The 22,098-nt window shown below is 63.9% G+C and overlaps 2 protein-coding genes across 2 annotated transcripts; both read left to right on the top strand.

Annotated features, from left to right (window-relative positions):
- The first annotated feature begins 84 nt into the window (after positions 1-84).
- GDF10 (growth differentiation factor 10) lies at positions 85-9,326 on the top strand. Its single transcript, XM_038535449.1, has 3 exons — positions 85-415; positions 5,485-6,413; positions 8,356-9,326. Exons 1-3 carry the CDS (start codon positions 85-87, stop codon positions 8,545-8,547), a joined length of 1,452 nt encoding a protein of 483 aa, XP_038391377.1. The 3' UTR covers positions 8,548-9,326.
- A 7,063-nt stretch (positions 9,327-16,389) lies between these two features.
- GDF2 (growth differentiation factor 2) lies at positions 16,390-20,723 on the top strand. The gene is made up of 3 exons (XM_038535448.1): positions 16,390-16,427; positions 16,529-16,707; positions 18,962-20,723. The coding sequence occupies exons 1-3, from the start codon at positions 16,390-16,392 to the stop codon at positions 19,903-19,905; spliced, it is 1,161 nt and encodes a 386-aa protein (XP_038391376.1). The 3' UTR covers positions 19,906-20,723.
- The last annotated feature ends 1,375 nt before the right edge of the window (positions 20,724-22,098 follow it).

The following is a 22,098-nucleotide window of genomic DNA, read 5'->3' as shown; positions in this document are numbered from 1 at the left end:
CGCTCCCTGCACCCGCGCCCGCCCCCTGAGCTCCCCGCACCCGCTCCCCGCGCTCCGCTCCCCGCGCCCCTCCCGCCGCCGACCATGGGCCGCTGCCCCGCGCGGACGAGCCAGACCCCGGGGCGCACACGGCCGCCCCCGCCCCCGCGGCCACTGCTCCTGCTGCTCCCGCTGCTGCTGCTGCTGCTCCGGGGCGCGGGCGGGGACCCCCCGGAGCCCGCGCCGCCCGCTCCCGCCGCCCGCCCTGCGGCCGCCAGGACCCCCCGGGGCGCCCTCGGGGACGCGGCCTCGGCTCTGGGCCTGGGCGCCCGGGACGCCGCGGCCGCGCACATGCTCCGGCTCTACGACAAGTACGGCCGCAGGGGCGCGAGGCCCGGAGGGGGCAACACGGTCCGCAGCTTCAGGGCCCGGCTGGGTGAGTACACGCCCCGCAACCCTACCCCCCCCCCACGCCTGGCCCACTCACTCCTTCACTCATTCATTCGTTCCTCCACCGTGCTGAGCCCCCAGCGCGCCCGAGGGCTGAGGAGCTCCTGCCCCCGGGCGGCCAAGGTTGAGGCGGGAGGCTGCTGCACACAGACCTAGGGAGAGGCCCCTGTCCGGAGGAGCTCAGGACCCTAACCACCGGTCCTTAGGCTGTTAGGCCGGAGCGGGAGCTCCGGTGGGCGCCCTCAGGTGGGCCTGTCAGGGGCCGCGACCTCTGGCCGGGCCCCCAGTGGGCTCCCAGGCTGGACAGTGAACCCAAGAGGGCCTGGGGTGCCTGGTCTTGGGCACAGGCAGCTGAGGCTGGAAAGACACTAACATGAAACGTTCAGTCCGCGGGGGTTTGGGGAAGGGTCCAGAAGCTTGGGCGGGGGAGAGACAGGCATCCTACTTCCCTACCACCCTCGCCCCACCCGGACAGACCCTTCCCCCTGTCGTCACACCTTGGATGATGCTGGACAGAGGTCAGGGACAGAGCACCCGGCTGTAGCCTCAGCTGTCTGCCAGCTCAGGCCCTGGGCAAGCAGCGAGGACGGGCGGCCTGGTGGTAAGGGTGGCAGGAAAACCCTGTTGCCATGGAGACCGCTCATGTCACAGGACGCCATCCCAGAAAGTGTGGGGAGGGGTCCACAGCAGCACTTGTGGGGGAGAAGGCCGTCCAGCGGGAGAAACGCTGTCGGTCTCCAGGGACGGACCCCCTGCAGTGGAGAGGAGCAGGCCCGACAGACAGGCTGGGTCAGGTCGGCCGCCCGCGGATGGCCGGTGAGCCAGGTTATACCTGCAGCCTCAAAGCCAGACCCGGAAGCTGGCCTGTGTGACTGTCCTGGGAACACCTGCCCCAGGGGGCCTGTCCCTCCTCCACCAAGCAGACCACTAGGTACCGTTCCCGGGCTCCACGCCAACTGGACCTAAGTCCATCCTCCCTGGTGCTTTTTATTTATCACACGGGGTCCGCTTCTGGAGCAGCATTATTAAATTAAGCCACTCAGGAATCATCCGGCATGATCAGGACCTTGGGCAAGTCACTAAAGCCCCGTGGACTTGACTGCACTCATCGACAGGTGGGCAGGTGTGCGGCACCTTTCCCGCAGGGTTGCCCAGAGCCCAGCACTAACCAGATGAGGTGTTGGTGCGGGTTATTCCCATGGAAATGCAAGGCATTTAAGGCCATATAGGTGTGCCCTGGACCTTGCCATTAACCCTGGTCCCCAGAGCCTTGTCGCTGAGGAGAGCAGGGCCGGCAGGGTCAGTGCTGCTGCGCACCCACTGCCTGCAGCCCCGGCATGGACGCGCTCAGTCCTATCTTCCCGTCTGCGCAGAGCAGGGCAACGCAAGTACCAGTGACTTGTAGGATGTTACCCTGGAAAGGACGGAGGACGGCACCTCCCATCCAGCCCTCCCACTTGACAGAGATGAAAACAAAGGCTGGGGAGGGGGAGGCTTTCACTGGCACCCCGCATCTGCCCAGCCAGCGCCGCTCCCCTGCCAGCATCCTCTCCCCACCTCCCTCAGAGCTAAGCCCAGGACTTAGGACACAGACGGTAGAGAAGAAGATTCTCTGCGAGATCCGGATGATCCGGGGAGTCTGGACTGTCGGACGATCCAGCACATTCTTTGGAACCACTTGACCAGGCGTGGGTCCAGGCTCCGGGTCCCTGGACAGGAGCTTCTGAGCACAAGGCGGACAGGTGAACGCTCCGTGGGAGGACGTGGCTTCTCACCTGGCTTGGTGTAGGCCGGGCCGTCTGGTTTCCCACCCCTCACCTGTGGACGAGGCTCTGATGTGGGGGCCTTTGCTCTGGGCCGGGGGCCCCAGGCCATCCCCTGGCACAACAGTGGTCTCTGCAGCCTCAGTGGCTGGGCTCTGGGGCCATTGGAGCTGCGTTCCTTGCTGCCACCAGGCAGCCTAGCTCAGATGCGAGCGCGGGGCCGGGCTGCTGAGGTCCCAGTGCTGAGTGTGACCAGGGGCTAAACCTGTTCGTGACTCACCTGCCGTTGCTTGTTTGTTTTCACGTCTGGAAGGCAGCTAGTAACACTCCCTTCCTTGTGGGGCTTTGGGATGAACTGAGACATGCCAGGTGCTTAGGACAGTGCCTGGCCCAGGTGTCGGTGATTTATTAGATGCTGTTGCTCTTGCTTTAGCCACCCTGCCCCCGCCCCCTCGAGGTGTCACGTTCCCTATTACGCCTAGACAGAGCGAGCTTCTGAGCCTGACCCTGGGGCTTAAGGTGAGACCTGCTCCGCCTCCCAAACAACCTGTGTTTAAATCTAAGCTCCCCCATCGACCTGGGTGAAGTCGGGCAAGCGGCTGAATGTTTCCGAGCTTCTGTCTTCAGGTCTCCATGACCACGACAGTACGCACCTGTCTGCCAGCAGTGCCAGAGGTCACGGGCATTTGGTTCCCCGAGGATTTCCTGAGCCCCTCATTAGGTGGCAGGTGCCGTGAGCCCAGAGGACACAAAGACGCGTGGACTCTTGGCGATGCCCAGAAAAGTGCACGAGCTGGGGGAGAAGAAAGCGAAAGCGCGTGGGTGGAGGCTGGTGACACCACACGGCTGCTATGTTCTGAGCGAGTGTTGGGTGCCAGGCACCATGCGAGCCCGGCAGAGATGATCACACAACTGTAGGAGGTGCCTACAAACACCCTGCCCCACTAACAGATGTGGAAACTGAGGCACAGAGAGGCTCCCATCTGCCTCTGGCTCCACGGCTGGCAAGTGATGCAGGCCGGGTCTCCCCCGGGGCCCGCGATGAGCACCTCATACCCATGCCCTCAGCTCCTTTCCTGCAGCACCCCCGGGGCCCACGGCTCCCTTCCTCCAGCCTACCTTGGTGCCGGAATCTTCTGCCCCACGTTCTCACTTTGGCCATCCTGATGGCTGATTCTAGGGCCGTGGTGAAGGGACAAGTCTCCCTTTGGCTTGAGTCCTGTTCCCCCAGGCCAGCAGGGTGCCCAGGGGACCTCTCCTGCCCCCCTACAGCCCCCTACCACTTTCGGGAAGGAGGCTGAGTGCCCACAAAGTGGACCCAGTTCGGATTCTCAGATTTCTAGAACTCCCAGGAGAGAAGAGCTCATCTAGGTAAAGTTAGTCTCTTCTTCCTCGGAGTTAGAACCCCAAAACGCCCAAATGATTACTTCACAGCGCGTGGCCTCTGTTACGTCTGCTATCCCGTAGGAGGCAGGGGCCTTCCAGCAGGGCACACGGGGGCACGGCCATGGGGTCAGACGGGTGCACGCCCAGGCCCTGCCCCGGGCCAGCTGGTGGCTTGAGGCAAGTCTGAACCCCCTTGTGAAGTTCCATCTCGCTCCAGAGACGAATGGCCTCTGCGCTCCTCTCTGTGGAATCGGGCATGCGTGTAGCTTGAGTGGGGGGAGGGGCTCCTCCTCCATGCCTGGCATGCTGCGTGTCCTGTACCGAGTCCTGTAGTCGGTGACACAAGACCCCACTGTGCACCCGAGGCCGCTGAGCGTGGTCGGGCTGCAGCCTGGGGTCTGGCTCCCCAGGGCCTGAGCAGCCTGGAGGACGGGGGGCTGCACTGTTGGCGGGCTTGTGCCCCAGACCTATACCAACGTGCCTGATGGGCAGAACTGTCTGCGACGCTGCTTAAAAACCAAATCCCTCGGCCTCCCTGTGCCAGACCCTCAAGTGAGCATCTCCGGGGGAGGGCGGCAGAGGTACAGAATCTGAGCCCCAGGCACCAAGGCCCGCAGTCTGTGGAGCCACGTGCACATGTCCCTCCGGCCCGCGCTGCCCCACGGGTGGAGCGTGTAGCACGTACGCGCGTTACGCCTTCCTCCCAAGGGAAGGAAATGACCCTAAATTGAGTATTTTGGTTGAAAAACAACAACAACAAAAGACAACCAAGTCTCAGCCGGTTCCGTGGGTGCAGGTGTCAGGGAGTCTGAGACCCCGTGGGCCCAGGGTCCTTGCCTGTGCACGGTGGCGCGCCTCGGGCTCCATCCCCCCGCAGCTTGGGCAGCCCGCGCCCATCCTCCCCGGGCTCCTGGAAGCCTGTGCCACCCCGCGGACGCCTCCTCCAGTGCGAGCCCCCGAGGACTCGGCTGCCTGGCTCGGGCTGCCTCCCAGGCCACGGATGAGGGATGAGGATGTCTGCCCGGTGGCCCCGGGGAGCACCTGGCAGAGGCCGGCAGGAGGACGGCCCGGGGGGGGAGGCCCGAGCGCTTCTGAGCCAGGCACCAGGTGTTAGACGGTTCCCAGCCTCACCCCGATCCCGGCCTCACCCCCGATCCCGGCTCACCCCTGATCCCAGGCTCACCCCTGATCCCGGCCTCACCCCTGATCCCGGCCTTACTCTGATCCTGGGCTTTACCCTGATCCCACCTTACCCCGATCCCGGCCTTACCCTGATCCTGGCCTCTGGAGAGCCAGCGGGTCCTTGCAGACCTGTCGAGTGGCCCCATGGAACCCGGATGGCGCTCTCTCTTTGTGAAATGAGCTTTCCCAGCCCTTGGGCAAAACCAGAAGCAGATGCCCAGACAGTTGTGCCCTCCGGTCCGGGTGCCCCCCGGAAGGACTCGGAGCGCAGGGAGCCAGGGGTGCCCCACGCCGTTCACCACATTTGGAAGAATGAGCCTGTTTGACGTGGGTGGGAGGGAGGGCTGGGCACAAGCAGGAGGCCCGCCCAGGGCTTGCCCCGAATCGGAGCATTCCAAATCCCGAAACCTGATTCCACCTCCTCTCCTGAGTGGAGGTGTCCTGAGGCTGGCGCCTGTCCCTGAGCTGCAGGGAGGGAGGGCCTGGGCCGCAGCTCCTACCCCTTCCTTCCTGCAATGGGATGCAGGATCCCCACCTCCCTGGCCTCCCGACCCACCTCAGTTCCTCACCTGCTCCTTGGGGATAAGTCAGGGCGCCCCCTCGGCCTCCAGGGAGGATCACAGGAGGAGAGGCGAGCCTGGCGGGCCTCCTGGAGGCCTCCCACTGGGCCCCCCCTCCGTCTGACCCAGGGCCCTAACCCACTGTGTCCCTCCCGCCCTCACAGACACGGTGGACCAGAGGCAGGCGTACGTCTTCAACCTGACTTCCCTGCAAGACTCGGAGGTGATCCTCTCGGCCACCTTCCACTTGTACATGGAGCCCTGCTGGCCCCGGGCGCGCGAGGAGCCCTGCAGGCAGCGGGCGAGGAGCGCGTCCTGCCGCCTCCCACCCCCCGGGCCGCCCACCCGACGCCACCTGCTCTTCCGCAGCGTCGCGCAGAACACGGCCGCGCAGGGGCTGCTCCGCGGGGCCCTGGCCCTGGCGCCCCCGCCGCGCGGCCTGTGGCAGGCCCGGGACATCTCGCCCATCGTGCGGGCCGCGCGGCAGGCCGGCGAGCTGCTCCTGTGGGCACAGCTGGACCCCGCGGGGGGCGCCCCGGGCGCGGCGGGGCCGAGCGCACCCTTGCCCTACCTGCTGGTCTACGCCGACGACCTGGCCATCGCGGAGCCCAACAGCGTGGCGGGGACGCTGCAGAGGTACGACCCCCTCCCGGCGGCCGACCCGGAGCCCCGCGCCGCCGACAACGGCTCGGCCGACCCACGCGTGCGCCGGGCCTCGCAGGCTCCTGGGCCGCTGCAGGACAACGAGCTGCCGGGGCTGCACGAGAGGCCAGGGCGCGTGCCCCCCGCGCGGCAGCCCCCGCGGCCCCGGCACGAGCTGTGGCGCGGCCCCCTCGGGGCACTCAAGCCCCGGCCAGGGCGCCGGGAGCGCAGGAGGAAGGGCCCCGACGCGCCGGCTGCCTCGCGGGTGCTGGACTTCGACGAGCAGACCATGCGGAAAGCCCGGCGGAGGCAGTGGGCCGAGCCCAGGGTCTGCTCCCGCAGGTACCTCAGGGTGGACTTCGCTGACATCGGCTGGAACGAATGGATCGTCTTGCCCAAGTCCTTCGATGCCTACTACTGCGCGGGGGAGTGCGAGTTCCCCATGCCCAAGGTAGGTGCCTCCCGAGGGCCCTGCTCTGTGACCTCCTGCCCGCTGGGCCCTGGGGCTGAGGACGCCTGCCGTCCTCCAGGTGGGAGGGCAGGTGCACGTACGTGGGGCAGCCCCTGCCGTCACCTCCAGGTGGGGGGCAGGTGCACGTGTGGGGGGCAGCCCCTGCCATCACCTCCAGGTGGGGGACAGGTGCATGTGCGTGGGGCAGCCCCTGCCATTGCCTCCAGGTGGGGGGCAGTTGCACATGCGGGTGGCAGCTGTTACAGGTACAACCCACAGGCAGACGTGGCTTCACTGTGCTTCTGAAGGGCCGACCTAGTTGAGTTTTCAGTTTTATTTACTTTTTTAAGATTTTATTTATTTATTCATGAGAGACACAGAGAGAGAGGGAGAGACACAGGCAGAGGGAGGAGAAGCAGGCTCCCTGTGAGGAGCCCGATGTGGGACTCAATCCTGGGACCCTGGGATCATGGTCTGAGCTGAAGGCAGATGCTCCACCGCTGGCCCCACAGGCGCCCTGAGTTCGAACTTTAAATCAGAACGTGTCTTCTCAGGGAGGGTCCACCCTTGGGTGTGTGCTGCATACACGCCGTCCCGTCCCCTGAGGCAGCACAGGCCTCTGAAGCCCCTTCCTCACCAAGGTCTCCTTCCCTTCCTGGCCTGGCCCTCAGGGCGCTGGGGGCCGTGAGCAGCACAGACCTGACTTCGGGGGCTTCCTGTGGGCCCCTTGCCCCCCACCACCCCCTGCTTGGCACACAGGGCAGGGCTCCTCAGGGCCTCCAGCGCTCACGGAGCCTGAGTGTGCACGGTCCCCGCGGGTGGCAGTGTTGTCCCCTCGTGGCCCTGGGTTGGCAGGTTCCCCCCCCCCAGGCTGGGTCAAGGCTCCATCCACACCTCTCTGGGCTGCGGGGCAGGCGGGCTGGCTGCCAGCTGGGGTTGGCCCTCCCCACAGAGCACTCACTTTGGAGGGGGGGCTTAGCTCCTCTGTCAGTTCCAGGTCATTCCTTCCCCTTTGAGAAAGGAAATCTGTGCATAAATCCAATTTGAATGTAAATAAATCAGTCGTCTGGGATTTCCCAGCGGGGCAGGAAGCTGTTTGGGAATTAAAGGGCTCTTCCTGCACATGCAGAGAGGGAGTGGGCCTCTTCAGGCAGCCGGGGTGAGCCAGCACCCACCTTACCTTCCGCTGAGCTCCATGCCTTCCCCGAGGCCTGCACCACGAACCAGCCCCTGCCCCGGGCCCCTGCCGTGCCCCTACCCGCCCCATGGGGGCCTCCAGCACACCGTGTGGAAGTGGGCGCCCCCGGGCCCTGTCCCGCTCCCTGTGCCAGAGAAGAGCCTTCTCCATGCTTGAGGCTGGACCCAGCTCCCGGGTGCACACGGTGCCTGGGGAGGCAAGGAAGGCTGCACGGCCTGTGACTTTGGCTGCTCCCTAACTCGGGGTCTTGGTCCAGCTCCTCAGACATTTGAAGCTTCTGCTTCTTCACCCGTACAATTAAGGTAATCCCACCCCCACGCCTGGTAGATGGGGTGGGGAGGCGAGGCAGGCCCTCGGGAACGTCCATTCGGCCCCCACTGTGTGGGGCCCACACCTTTGGGCCTTACCCAGGGCTGAGGACACACTCATGCAGGAGGCGCAGGAGGCGGCTGTGAAAATTGGGCAGCCGTGGCCCCAGCAGAGCCGCCAACCCGCCTCACCCTCTGGGGATGAGCGAGGCGCAGGTGCCCCCAAGTGGCCAGTGCCATGTAGGGCCGCAACTTCCCTCCCGAGGCCCAGGGGCAGGACGGCTGGCGTGCAACCCGCGCTCAGAGGCCCCGGTGCCCGCCCTGGTCTCTCACCTTCCGGGTCAGCACCTGTCCTGAGGCCCCGTCGAGCCCACGCAGGTGGCCCATGGCTGGGTGAGGGCAGAGCGCCGGGTAACTGTGCTCCTCCCGCCTGCAGGTCGTCCGCCCGTCCAACCACGCCACCATCCAGAGCATCGTCAGGGCCGTGGGCATCGTCCCCGGCATCCCGGAGCCGTGCTGCGTCCCTGACAAGATGAACTCTCTCGGGGTCCTCTTCCTGGATGAGAACCGCGACGTGGTTCTGAAGGTGTACCCCAACATGTCCGTGGAGACCTGCGCCTGCCGGTAGGACCAGCCGCTCCGGGGGTGGAAGGAAACCTCTGCATCCGGCAGGCAGCGCCCAGGCCTCCAGGGTGAGGGCCTCAGGAGGGGGCGGCTGCATATGCAGGGCGCAGCTCGCCGGCACCCCTGCCGGTCCCACAAGGTCTGTCCCCCATGGCGCATTCTGGGGGGACAGTTGCTGATGACTCAGCCCCTGCTTGCCACTCGGAATCCCTCTAAGGAACCCAGGGGTCAGCCCCACCTGGGGGCCACCCGCCGTCCACGCCTCCGCTCGCAGGACCCCAGAGCCCAACGTGGCCACTGTGTTGGCTTCCATGAGCATCGTCTCATGACTGGGGAGGAAGGTTCCAGACCTGCAGGCTCCTGCTCTCTCCGCAGGAAAGAACCCCCATGTAAAGCATCAGTGGAGAACACCCGGGGCCACACGAGGGATGGGGGACCCTGGCGCCCAAGCGCGGCGCGAACTTCCAAACTGCGGCAAGAGCTTTCATACTCACGGTGCACGTGTGACCGGTTCTGGTTGCTTTCTCTTAATATATATTTTATTTCAAAGCAAAGGGGAGGGCGTGGACACCATTCCACACAGAGGTCATCAGGCTGGTTAGGGGTGCGTTGTTCAAACATGTTTATTGAAATAACACAGGCAGTGATACGTTGGAATACTAAAAAGTAACCGAGATTTTTATATTTTTGTAAATTATACTTTCCATACTGTAGATTGTGTACGTTGTGTGTTTTTATAGAAAGCTAATAAATTAAAGGTACAGCTGTACCTGAGAAACTGAATGTCAGCCATCCCCAAATATGCACAGATCCCGACAAACATGACCTGGTAGTCGGGAGGACACCGCAGGCTTGGGGAGCGGAGCCCCCTGGCCTGTCCGTCCTCAGTTCCAGAAACCAGCTACTCCTAAGGCTTCCCGCTTCCTGCACGCCCGCTCCACCCCACGGCTGCTGCTGCACAGGCGCACAGGTGCCACCCCACAGGTGCCGCCCACGGGTGCACAGGTGCCACCCATGGGTGCCGCCGGGGCTCCTCGGGCAGGACAGGCCCCCGGGCAGGCTCAGTTGTCCCACGGAGCTTCCTCACACCCTCAGCTTTGCGGGGGCTGTGAGCTACTGCAGTGCCAGACACGTGGGGGATCGGCCGCGGCGCCCGGAGACAGGCCTCTTCCTGTCCTGCTTGGAGCGAGGGCCTGAGTGAGACGCAGACGGGGTGTCCCCTGAGGCGCGGTTCCTGCTCCCCACCGGCCGCCCCTCCCCGGAGGAGCCTCCCGGACACGGGTCCCTTGCCCCGAGCTGACGGTCCTGGACGGGAGACGCCGGGCCGCTCGGGCAGGCATCGAGTCCTCGGCTGGGCCCCGAGAGCTGCGGCCGCCGGCCTCCCCTGGAGGAGGCCGAGGAGCCAGAGCCACCTCCGAGGGGTCAGGAGGAGCAGAGCCGCCCCGCGGCCATGCTCAGTCGGCTCCTGAGATGGCGAGCAGGGCCGGGGCACGGCAGGTGCTCCCAGCAGACACGGGAAGGCTGGCGGCAGAGGTGGGGGCCACGACGCCAGCGCCCCAGACCCCAGCTCTGGGGGGGCCCGGAGTCTAGTGAGGCCTCAGGGTCAGCCCAGCCCAGCGGCTCCTCGCCAGGCTGCTCCAGGTGGGCAGACAGAGGGGCCCGGTCTCCCGTAGGCCGCCTGCTTGCTGCAGGGGGGGCGGTCTGCGTCTCCCCCCACGCTCTGCGGGCCTGGGCGCATGGGCGGGTGGCGAGCGGGTGGCAAGGCTGGGCCCAGGCACTGGGTGTCCGCCTGCAGGGCCTGCAGCCTCCGCCACTGCATGAAGCTGGCCTCCCCCCCCGCCTGCGCCGGAGCCCGCCAGCCGCGTCATGCCCTCCATGCGCCGGGATGCGACACGAGTTAACAGCAAAATGAGCAAAACCAGGGCGACTCGATAAGGCTCCCAGTTCCCTTCCTCTCAGTGCACATTCTTCCTTTAACCTTGTCCCCCTCGTTTTTTTCTCATCCACGGCTCCCTTTCCATTTCTTGATGAAATCAGTTGCCCTGTGCGGGTTCCATCTCGTTCCTTCCCCAATGTGCGATTTCTGGAAGATCGGGGTCATCACACAAGCCTGTGTCTTCGGAGGGGCTTCACTGCTGGTTGACACGGACGGGGGCAGCCTGGGAGCCAACCCGCGTCCAGCCGTGCGGGGTCCACGCCCGTGCTGGTGATGACCATGGAGTGTGCACCAAGAGCTGGTGTCAGTGATGCTCACTTTTATGAAATGTCATGCAGTTTAGACACAGCATCTTTTTTTTTAATTATTTCATTTATTTATTCATGAGAGACAGAGAGAGAGAGGCAGAGACACAGGCAGAGGGAGAAGCAGGCTCCATGCAGGGAGCCCCACGCGGGACTTGATCCCGGGACCCCGGGGTCACGCCCTGGGCCGAAGGCAGACGCTCAACTACTAAGCCCCCCCGGGCGTCCCACCAAGTGACCATTTCAAGATGCAGTAAAAGCATTGATAAAACACAACATCCAGTCATGGTGAAAACCCTCAACAGGTTAAGTTTAGAGGGAATGTACCTCACATTAAAAACCTTAGATGAGAAACCCAGAATATCATCCTCAACCCAAAAATCTCCATCAAAAACTGATAAATTCAGTAAAGGATACAAAGTGAAAACTTGCAGAAATCTCTTGCATTTCTATGCACCAGTAACGAGGCAGCAGGAAGAGAAACTGAGGACTCAGTCCCACCCCATGTGTATTAGCACCAAGAACACTAAGATACATAGGATTAAGCCCAACCAAAGACCCCGGGGGCGAAGGCAGACTCTCCATCGCGGAGCCCCGGACGCCCCTAGATACGGCGTCTTTATTAGCCTCACAGCCACCTTGCAACTTAGCTGTGCAATTGCTGCTACAGAAGAGCAGGCTCGGGATGGGCAGCACGGCCACGGCGCCTCACCAGGGCCACGGGCAACGTCAGCTTTGACGCCTGCGGCCGCCTGACTCCAGGGCCGTGCAGCTGGTGCTGCCCCCAGCCTCCTGCTCAGCGACCCCCACCACCAGCCTATTAGGATTTTCCCAGTGGCACTGGATGGCCTGGGAGTGAAGCAAGGTTTGGAAAGAAACGTTTGTATGAAACAATTTTTGTTTCATCTTAAAAGCCAAACACCAGCGTCACATCAGCCCAGACACAAAAGGCTCGATCGAGCATGCAGCCTAGATGCGCGTGGGTCCCTGCGGTCACCAGGCTTCATCTGTGTCAGAGGGAGCAGGGTGGCAGCCTGCCTCTGAGCCCTATTCCTGGACATTTATATCCTCTGAAAGGGCAGGGCCTCAAAGATAACTCGTGACAAATATGGACAGTTCCAGAGAGCTAGAAACTTGGGGAAACTTCTGAAATGGCCTTTATCCTACAAGTGGGGAGACGGACTCCAGGTGCCCCCAAGGGTCCGGCCTGAGGCACTGCAACAGGTGCCTTGTAGGTCTAAGTTGCTCATAAAATGCCACGCGAGCTGTAGCCTGTACCCAACGCCTCTTCGGTGGCCAGGTGGATGCAGGGCCGGGCTGCACGAGCCGGCAGAAGCCTGGAGTGGGAGTGGGAGTGGGAGAGCGTGAGGAGGGGCTCCGGGGGAGAGGGATGGAGCCAACGCCCCCAGGGTGGGAGAGTGGGCTCGGCTGGCTGTGTGAAGGTGGTGCAGGTTCTCGCCCGTGCAAAGTGCACGAGGGGCTGCACTCTGGTGGGAAGGGCAGCAGGGCAGGGCCGGCCCTTCAAGGAGGTTTCCTTTAGCAAAAGCCAGAAACCTGAAATGATTTTCAGGTTTCAGGTCGACTGATGCCCCTGAGACTTGCTTTATTCCTTTGCTCTCTTCTACTCCTAGAGAGAATGCTGCTCCCCGCAGCTTTGCAGCTCTTCTCCTTCCCTCTCAGGGCTGACCCTGCTCTAAATGCCGCCGTGTGCGCCTGTCCACCCAGTCACGTGGCAGCTACCGCGTGCCCAGTAGCGCAGTGGGCAGCACACACGTACTCACCTCCTGGAAGCCTCCTACGGATTTCCTTTTTTATCGAGTCCAACGTGCAGACCGGGGTGTGTGCCAGGAGCTGATATGGGGCTGGTGCAGGCTGCTGGGTCTCACCTCTAGAGCCGCCGACCCAGACCAAGACTCTGCCTCCATAACCAGCTTTTGGGAGCTTTGCGGCAGGGCCAGGAGCCACACTCGAAGAACCACTGCTCCAAGCGAACGTGCTGCCGGCTGGGCACACCCCGGGCCGGCTGCTGCTGCTGGCTGAGCACTCGGCGGGTGCCCTTTGCTCCGAGGCCCGCTCCTGCGCATCCCACTGCGTCCCCGTGGCGCGTGCTCGCAATGATGGTGTCTGCAGCGCGGCAGCGCCAGCTGGGGCCTCGAGCCAGACGGGGGCTGCGCTGGGTCCGCAGCCCCTGGGCAGGGCCACCTGGTCTCACATACCAGGCCACTGAGGAGCTGGGGGACATGCACAGAGATGAGCGAGGAGGCCTGCCCAGGGAAGCCGGGCCTCAGATCCACTGTGAACACAGGGCCCACTCTCCAGGCTTGTCCAACGGCAGCAGGGCGTGCCGCCCGAGCCAACGGCCCACACGGCCCTAGGGCCCGCATCCTGGGTGGCAGGAGACCCAGGCATCCGAGAACCCAGAGGCGCCAGAGGGGAGTCTATGCAGACACTGAGGCGGGAGGGCCTGGCCAACGAGAGGCTGGCAGGGAGGAGCGCAAGGCATGGCAAGGGGAAGCCGGGGAGGCCGAGCTCCGCGGCGGGAGGGCAGCGCTGCTCCGGTTACAGAAGCAGAGAGCAGAGCGCGGGCGCCACATGGACACGGGCAGCACAGGCACCCGCTCAGCGCCTCCGCACCAGGCTCAGGCCAGCGCCCAGCGATCGTGCGGCAGCCCGGCGTCTGCGGGCCCCCATCCCACCCTGGGCACCCCGCGGGGCCCCAGGTGTGTGTCCCGAGCACAGCCCGGACCACGAGGGGGTTGGAGGCAGCTGCACCTTCCAGAGCGCAGAGGCCCCGATCCTGGGCGGTGGCTCCTTGGAACACGAGCAGCTGCAGTCCCCTCAGCAGGCAAAGCAAATTGACATGCTTTGTTCATCGAATTCCTAGACTAGAGAGCACCGCCGCTCGGACTGGCGCTTGGGCCCTGCTCGTGGGAGGGGATGTTAAAAGAGCATTTCTGGAAAGCAACTTGCCGTGCGTACCAAGAGCTTTGAGGATGCTTGCATACGCTGACCTAGACATTCCTCTTCTGACGAACCATCTTAGGAAAATAAGTAAAATAGAGCCCATATGCATGAGCCTTGCTATGTTACCTTGGTACATAGCCCACTGCCTTTCAGAATATGGACCATGGGCCTCACTGGGCCCTGAGACCAGAGGCTATTTTTACTTCCTTCTTCAACATGTTTTGCATTTCCCGAGTTACCCTCACCGTACTCTACTGTTGTAATTAGAAAAGAGACCTACGGGGCTCTTAAGAACACATCAGGAGGCAGCCCCTCCACCCCGACCACATTCAGGCCACCCTCGCGAGGCCCTCGGCCTGTTTCCGCCTGCAGCTTCTCCTGGCCCCCCCAGGCCCTCCCTGTGCGCAGCAGCGGCAGCGGCATCTCCGGCCTTGCACCCTTCTCCTTCCCTGCCCCGAGCTCTTGCACTAAGCTGGCTCAACGCCCAGCATGCTTCCTCCCCCTCTGCGAGCGGCACTTCCGAAGCTGCCCCCTTTCCCGTCCAGCCTCCCTTAACAGTGTCCCCACGGGATGGGGACAGCAAGTTCCGTCCAGGCCGGCAGCTCTGGAGCTTGGGTTTCACCCTGCCCCTGCAGAGGGTGGGGGATGCTGGGCACACCCTGGGACCCCGCTGCCACCTGCTGGCCTGCCTGCCCCTCCTACAGCTTCCCGAAGCTGCTTGACTTGGGGCTACCCCTCCTGAGAGCCTCCAAGAGATTTGTGACCATCCCCAGTTTTTTAACCTCAAACCCACACATAATGGGAATGGACAGAGACCAGTGTGGGCATGATACCCTCACAATAACTCAGACCCTGGGGGCCCACAGAGCCCTCCTGGTTGCAGCTGGTCCACCTCCCGGGGCGGGGGGACAGCACCCGGGCACGTGCGCTCTCAGGGCTGCCCTGTTCCCCTTCTTCTCCCCGGATTGTACACTTCCTCGGGGTGCGGAGTGTGGCCCCAGCAGCCTCCCAGTGACACAAGCAGGGACACCCAGCCCCAGCCCAGGGCCAGAGCTCTCCTGGGGCCTGGGCAGCAGGTGTCAGGGAGGGTACGGTGTCCCTAAAGAGCAGACGGGGAGCGTGCAACCACCAGCTGGGCCCAGCTGGCAGCGACTGCCATGATGTTCAGCACATGGTTGTCCTAGATTTTCCACACGTCTCTCGTAAACTCGAGGCTCAAAAAGGTGAGGTGACACTTGTGGGCTGCAGACGAGGGAGCCGGGTGTGAACCCTCTTCTCAGCGACTCCAAAGCCTCCATTACCTCACTAGATGTTGCCTTGCTCCGGGGTCTCGAGTTCAGGGCTCACCTGGCTGAGGGGCAGCACGGGTAGCTCTGCAGCCACACACCCAGCCCACGTGTGCTCCCCAGGGCCAGGGCCTCCTACTGACCCTGGGGGACCCCACCCCCCAGGCCCGGGGCCTTCTTAAAGATTTGCGTGGTTTCTGTACTTGGAGGACTTCTTGGTCTTGTCCGTTTCCTGGATTCCTCATTTGCGCAGCCACAAGGAGCATGTGCACCCGCCTCGAGTGTTCTGGGCTGAGCTGGCAAGGAAAGGACAGAGGATCCTAATTAGGGGGCGATAACCCCACCGGGAAGTTCAGATTCTCCGCGGCCGCGCCCTTCCTACAGGCCCTGTGGGCTTCTCAGATGTTTACAGAGCCTTCATTAGCGGGTCGGCCTCAGATAAGGGCGGGAGGTCGAGGCTGGTAGGAGCGAGGGGAGGCCGCGGGGACGGGGGGCCGCGGGGAGGGGGTCGGTGGCCACGGGGAGGAGGTGGAGGCCGTGGGGGGGCCACAGGGAGGGGGGCGCAGCGGGAGGAGGCCGCGGGGAGGGGGAGGAGGCTGCGGGAAGGGGGGCGCAGGGGGCAGAGGCTGCGGGGAGGGAGGCGGAGGCCATGGGGGACCACTGGGTGGGGAACGCAGGGGGGAGGAGGCCGCGGGAAGGGGGGCGGAGGCCGTGTGGGGCGCGGAGGCCACGGAGAGGCGGTTGGTGGCCGTGGGAAGGGGGCCGCAGGGGAAGGAGGCCCTGGGGAGGGGCTGGTGGCCGTGGGAAGGGGGACGGAGGCCGCGGCGAGGGCGATGGAGGCTGCATGGGGTCACGGGAAGGAGGGCACAGGGGGTGGAGGCCGTGGGGGGCGGAGGCCGCAGGAAGGGGGGTGGAGGCCTCGGGGAGGGGGGCGCAGGGGGCGGAGGCCACGGGCCGGGGCGGTGCACCCCGGGGTACCCGAGCAGTCGCAGGGGGCGGGAGGAGGCCGCGGGGGGGGGGGCCGGAGGCCGCGGGGGGCGGGAGGAGGCCGCGGGGGGCGGAGGACTGGGAGGGAGAAGGCCCCGGGCTGGGGCGGTGCACCCCCGGGCTCCTGGAGCAGCCGCAGGGGGCGGGAGGAGGCCTGGGGGGAGGAGGCCTGGCGGGGGCAGAGGCCGCGGGGAGGAGGAGGCCGCGGGGAGGAGGAGGCCACGGGCCAGGGCGGTGAACCCGGGCTCAGGCTGGGGAGCCCCCCCCCCGCCCCCCGCAGGCCCGGCGGCCCCGCCCCCGCCCCCGCGCCCTGCCCGCCACCCGGCCGCGGCCCCGCAGTGTCCTGTGCAGGGCGAGCACGTCCCAGGATGTGCGGCGGGGCGGTCGGCGGGGCCCTGCGCGCCCTGTGCGCCCTGTGGCTGCTGGCTGCGGGGCGCGGGGGCGGCCGCTCGAGGGGCGCCGGCGGCCGGGCTCGCAGGGGGCGCCCGGGGGGCCGCGGGACCTCAGGGCGCTGCCGCAGGCGGTGCAGCGGGACCTCCTGCGCGGCCTCAACCTGAGCGGCGTCCCGGCCCAGCCCCGGGCCCGCGCGGAGCCGCCGCAGTACATGCTCGACCTGTACCACCGCTACGCCAGCGACAAGGCGGCCGCGCCCGCCTCCAACGTGGTGCGCAGCTTCAGCGTGGAAGGTACCGGGGCTCTGGGGGCAGGAGGGCCCACGGGGGGCTCGCAAGGGGCCTTTGAAGGAGCTCAGTGAGATGCAATGCATGGGTGAGCTTGGCGCTGCGGGCCGGGCTTTGTCCCCGGGCGGCTCCGGGGAGGAGGTTGGGGCGGTCGCCTCCCCACTTGAACACAGACAGCTTACCCAGCTTTCAACCAATTGGTGTGTTTTTGGACCTTGGAAGAAGGTCTGTTTCTCTCCCATCACAAAGCGTCTACACGTCTGAGCATTTTTTCCGAGACAGAGATTTTAGAGGACAAGCCCGTCATCTTCTACACATAAAATGATCTACCCCGTCGAAGAGGGCCGGGAGGTAGCAAACACGGACTCAGTTCACAGGACGCGGCCAAGGCGGCAGATACAGGGGGAGCTTGCCCAGGTCAGAAGGCGGTTCGGCAGCTGCCTTGTGATGCAGGCCCTGCGGGCCCAGAAAGCTCAGCCCCAGCCACCACTGCCTCTCTGAGTGCCTGGGCACAGGGGCCTCCCTCCCACAGGCTTGACACCTGCAAACCCCTAATAGGTCTGGCCGAGCACCACAGCTCCCCGACTTGCTGTGCCTGCGGAGCACATGCCCCGTCATGGTCGTGGTGCAAGCCCGGCAGTCCTGAGTTTTCTGATTCCCCAGAAGAAGGAGAAAACTCTAGATTGGATGTGAACTTGCTGATTTTTAAAATATTAGCTTGATTTCAAAAAATATGGTCTACGGATCACCCAGATGCTGCCAGCAAGTCTCCAGCTCTGTAGCCTGTTTTTCGGGAGAAGGCGCACCTCCCCGGCTGGACCGCATCACCATCCCATGGTCCAGGGGTCCAGCATTTGGAGCCACGTCCATGAACATCCCCTCCCCTGCCCAGCACTGACCGTGTCTCCAGCACAGGCTTCCTGGCTCAACCCAGCTCAGCCCGCGGCCCACGCCGCTGTGGAGGCCAATTACGCTTTCCTCGCAGACGGTCTAAACGCGGCTCAGGCAGGGAGGGTGATGTTTTGTGTGTGTCATGGCCCCGCAGCAATTTTCCAAGCATGGCACAGGAGACCACTCCTGCTTATGGGCCCCGTTCGCTGTTCCCATGCATTCTGCAGGAGCTAGAACGGCACACGCACACCGGGTGCGGGGCCATGCGCTCTCAGGGCACACGCACACCGGGTGCGGGGCCATGCGCTCTCAGGGGCGTGCAGGTTGGGAAGGAGGGTCTGAGGAGGATGCAGAAGCACTGGCCGAGCGTCAGCTGTGAGCCAGGGGCAGTGTCAGTAAGTTCCATGTGCCGCCGTGGGGGAGCCTCCCACCAACCCTGGAAGGCGGGGAGGATGAGCCCCATTCCACAGATGAGGCAACTGAGGCTCAGAGCCACTCAGCACTTCTCCGAGGTCACGAGCCTGGGAAGGGACAGAGTCCAGACTAGCACCTTGGTCTGCCAGACGCTGCCGGATCTCACAGCAGCACGCAGGCTCCCCTCACGCTGTGACCGAGCCGTGGCATCACAGAGATGTGCTGGTGGCTGCGTGCCAGCTAGGAGAAGTTGGAAACTGAGACACTTGGGTAGCTACAGGGTACGCCCCATTGATGACTAACGTGACAAAGCAGGTGAGGCGAATCTCTTTCATTTTTTTCCCCCAATTAAAAAAAAAATTCAGTTTCACTTTGCTTGGAAATTAGAGTTCTGAATAATTTCTTTGCTGTTTAAATTGCTGAGATTTTTAACATTGTGTTAATGCTGGAAATTTGCCATCCCCGCCCAGGGCGGCTCCTCCCACGTCACACGCTTGCGATTCCCACTCTGAGGCTGACGGTATGCTTTGCTGCGCTGCTTATTTGGTACTTTCTTTTAATGTGAGGAGCTTAACAGGATGTGCGCGCTTGGCAGTTAAACAGCCCAAATGCCAGTCTCCACATCTGTAAAAATGGGAAATAATTAGACCGTCCCAGGGCCCGTGCGGAGAGCAAAGTGACACAGAGAATGCAGAGCTCCTAGTGCGATGCTGGGCACCTAGTAGGTGCTCCCTGAAGGGCGGACCTGTCAACTCCAATGCAAGGCACCTCCTGCCTCTGGTTTTCTGGAAGATCCTAAATGTCTTTTAAATCCTTCTACACGAAGGGCCTAAGTGAAACCAAATAAAGATTTGATAGAGTTGGTCAGTGGCATCCTGGATGCCCTTTGACCCAAGTCACAAGTCTCAGCTTTGGTGTCATGAAAGGTGACCTTGACTGTGCCCTTGCATTTCAGATGCTGTCTCCATCATGGCCACAGAGGACTTCCCCTTCCAGAAGCACATCTTGCTCTTCAACGTCTCCATTCCTAGGCATGAGCAGATCACCAGGGCCGAGCTCCGACTCTACGTCTCCTGCCAAGGTCACGGAGCCGCTTCTCGTGAACTGAGAGGCAACATGGCTATTTATGACGTTCTGGATGGAGCAGATGCCTGGGATGCTTCCGCAGGCACCAAGACGTTCCTCGTGTCCCAGGACATCTCGGATGAGGGCTGGGAGACCTTCGAGGTGTCCAGCGCTGTGAAGCGGTGGGTCAGAGCAGACTCCACCAAGAGCAAAAACAAACTGGAAGTGACTGTGGAGAGTCACAGGAAGGGCTGCGACAAGCTGGATATCAGTGTCCCCCCGGGCTCCAAAAACCTGCCCTTCTTTGTTGTCTTCTCCAACGACCGCAGCAATGGGACCAAGGAGACCAGGCTGGAGCTCAGGGAGATGATCAGCCACGAACAGGACAGCGTGCTCACGAAGTGGTCCAAGAACAGTCCAGCAGGGGCGGGTGACCGCAAGGCCGAGGGGGGCGGGGAAGGTCACATGGCCACAGGGTCCTCGTTAGCCAGACGAAAGAGGAGTGCCGGAGCCAACAACCACTGTCAGAAGACCTCCCTGCGGGTGAACTTCGAGGACATCGGCTGGGATAGCTGGATCATTGCACCCAAGGAGTACGACGCTTACGAATGTAAAGGCGGCTGCTTCTTCCCCTTGGCTGACGACATGACCCCAACAAAACACGCCATCGTGCAGACTCTGGTGCATCTCAAATTCCCCATGAAGGTGGGCAAGGCCTGCTGCGTGCCCACCAAACTGAGCCCCATCTCCATCCTCTACAAGGATGACATGGGGGTCCCCACTCTCAAGTACCACTACGAAGGGATGAGTGTGGCAGAGTGTGGGTGCAGGTAGTGCCGGCCTCGGGCGGGGGGACAGGGTGGACGGGCCCCGTTTCCCTCTGGGCATGCCAGCCTGAAGGAGGGAAGGGGGCGGCCACGTCCAGGAGGTGATGGCCTGCCCACCCCAGGCGTCCACCACTGGGTCCATTCGCATGGGACAGCAGTGGCCGGGGCCAGGGCAGCGGCGGGGGAGAGGAGGAGAGCCCGGAAGGATCATTGGGGTGCAAGGGGGGAGAAGAAAAAAGAGGCCGAGAGGAAAGCAATCCAGGGTTAGCAGAAAATAGCAGAAACGAGGCAGGGGGCTGGACAGATGAGGTGCAGAGATTGGTGGGGCTTAAAGGAGGCGGGAAGGACGGGGCACATTCCCACAACTCAGGGGGTGCGGGCCCGGAGAGCCACGTGCTCTACACCCCTCGTTTCGAGCCTCCCTGCAACCCGGCGAGGTGGGGCTCACGAGCAACCAAAACACAGGCATTTCAAGCCACACCGGCCATGGAGATGGGGTCCAACCCTCGGTCTGCACAGATCCGTCATTCCCCGGGGCCCAGGACCCTCTCAGGTACCCCATCAAAGGGTATCAGGTCACCTCACAGCTAAAGAAAATTAGACGCTGGAGGCGGGCAGCGGGGCCGAGCTGCACTGAGCCCCAGCCAGTGCCCACCAGGCTGGCCGGGCCGCTGGAGCGTCCAGCACGTTCTGACGGGCGCCGGGCTGCACCGGGGGCCCGGGGCTTTCTCAGATGCGCCTCGAGTCCCTGGGCAACCATCCCCCAGAGCAGCTGCAGGAGGGATGGAGTGCACGACAGGCGCCCGAGGCTGCGTACACACGGCGGCCGGGGGGCCGGGGGCGGGGAGGGGGGACGGGGGACGGGGCGGGACCGGGGCCGTGGGACAGCGCATTCAGCTGGCAGTGCGGGCCACTGCCCAGCACGGGGTCCCCGGGTGTGCGCGGCCCAAGCAGCTCACCAGCACGACGCCCCGGGGCCTGGATTGGAGTTGGTCGGAATAAATGTGCTCTTGCCTTGGTGGCTGCGATGTCCCTTTTAGTCCTCTCGCCCAGCCGGGCCTTCCCGGCCCCCGCCGCCCCCGCCGGCTTCCCTGAGCTGCACGGCCCCGGCCCCGGCCCCGGCCCCGGCCCCAGGACCCGACTCGGCCCGCTGACCTCGGGGAGGACGGGGTTTCCTGGGAGCCCTGAGGGCCGCGGCCGGAGCAGAGCCCGTCGCAGGCCCCGCCACCTGGCCTTCCCCGCGGGTGGAAGCTCCTAGCATATTAAAAAAAAAAAAAAAAAAAAAAAACAGATTTATGTTAGTTTACATGGAACCAACGGAGAGCTTTAACAGAATTCAAATTCATTAATTTAAATACAATTAACTACCGAATTGTAGAAAATACTAACTCCTGGTGAGACCGGATGAGGAATTAGTCCCGGCGGCACAATCCTGCGACTGCATCAAAGCTTCACTCGGAAATAAAGTCGAGTGTGTCCGCGGTGGACTCCCCTGATCAGAGGCCTCATGGCCCCCGGACACCGCGCCCAGGCCACCCCTGCCCCTGGGCCCTCCCCTCCCTGAGGACAGAGCCTCAGGTGGATGCAGAGGGCAGCGTCTCCGTTGCGGGGGGCCCGGGAGATGTCCATGGAAGGGCCTGCGTGGTGCCCGCGGGCCCAGAGGTTGGAGCCAGAGCCGCCCCCGCTCCAGCCCCAGCCCGGCTCCCTCGGTCCTCGGCCTGCCCTCAGGCCCCGCTCCACCGCAGCCCAGTCACCTTCCCTGAAGGCCCGGCTCCGGTGGCACCCCTCAGCCTCCCCCCGCCCCGCCGCAGCCTGGCCCCGACCTCCCCACCCTGAGGAGCACGACCGTGCTTCTGTCCTGTGGCTGTTGTGGGCTTGGCGTGGGGACCTGCCAGCCTCTGCTCGTGAGCCGCCCACGCCACCAGGTCCTCCGGGGACGAGGCCTGCGAGCCTGCAGCCTGGTCACACTCGGGGCCCAGGTTCAGGGCAACGGGGCCCGGACCACGTGCTGGGAAAAGAATCTGCGGGAGCGCCCCCCAGGTGCTGCTTGGCGTCCATGTCCCCACGGATGTTTCTGGGGGATCACCCCAGCAGAGCTCATCCCCCGATGCGGTACTGAGCCCTCCGCTTCTACTACCGCGCTTGCGGGTGGGGGGTTGTCAGCATCACACGTAGGGAGGCACTGTCCCCTGCTCCTCAT

This window comes from Canis lupus, chromosome 4 (assembly GCF_011100685.1).
Source record: "Canis lupus familiaris isolate Mischka breed German Shepherd chromosome 4, alternate assembly UU_Cfam_GSD_1.0, whole genome shotgun sequence".
Classification (NCBI taxonomy): domain Eukaryota; kingdom Metazoa; phylum Chordata; class Mammalia; order Carnivora; family Canidae; genus Canis; species Canis lupus.
Note: the sequence above shows the minus strand (reverse complement) of the source record. Positions and strands in the feature narration are given on the sequence as shown.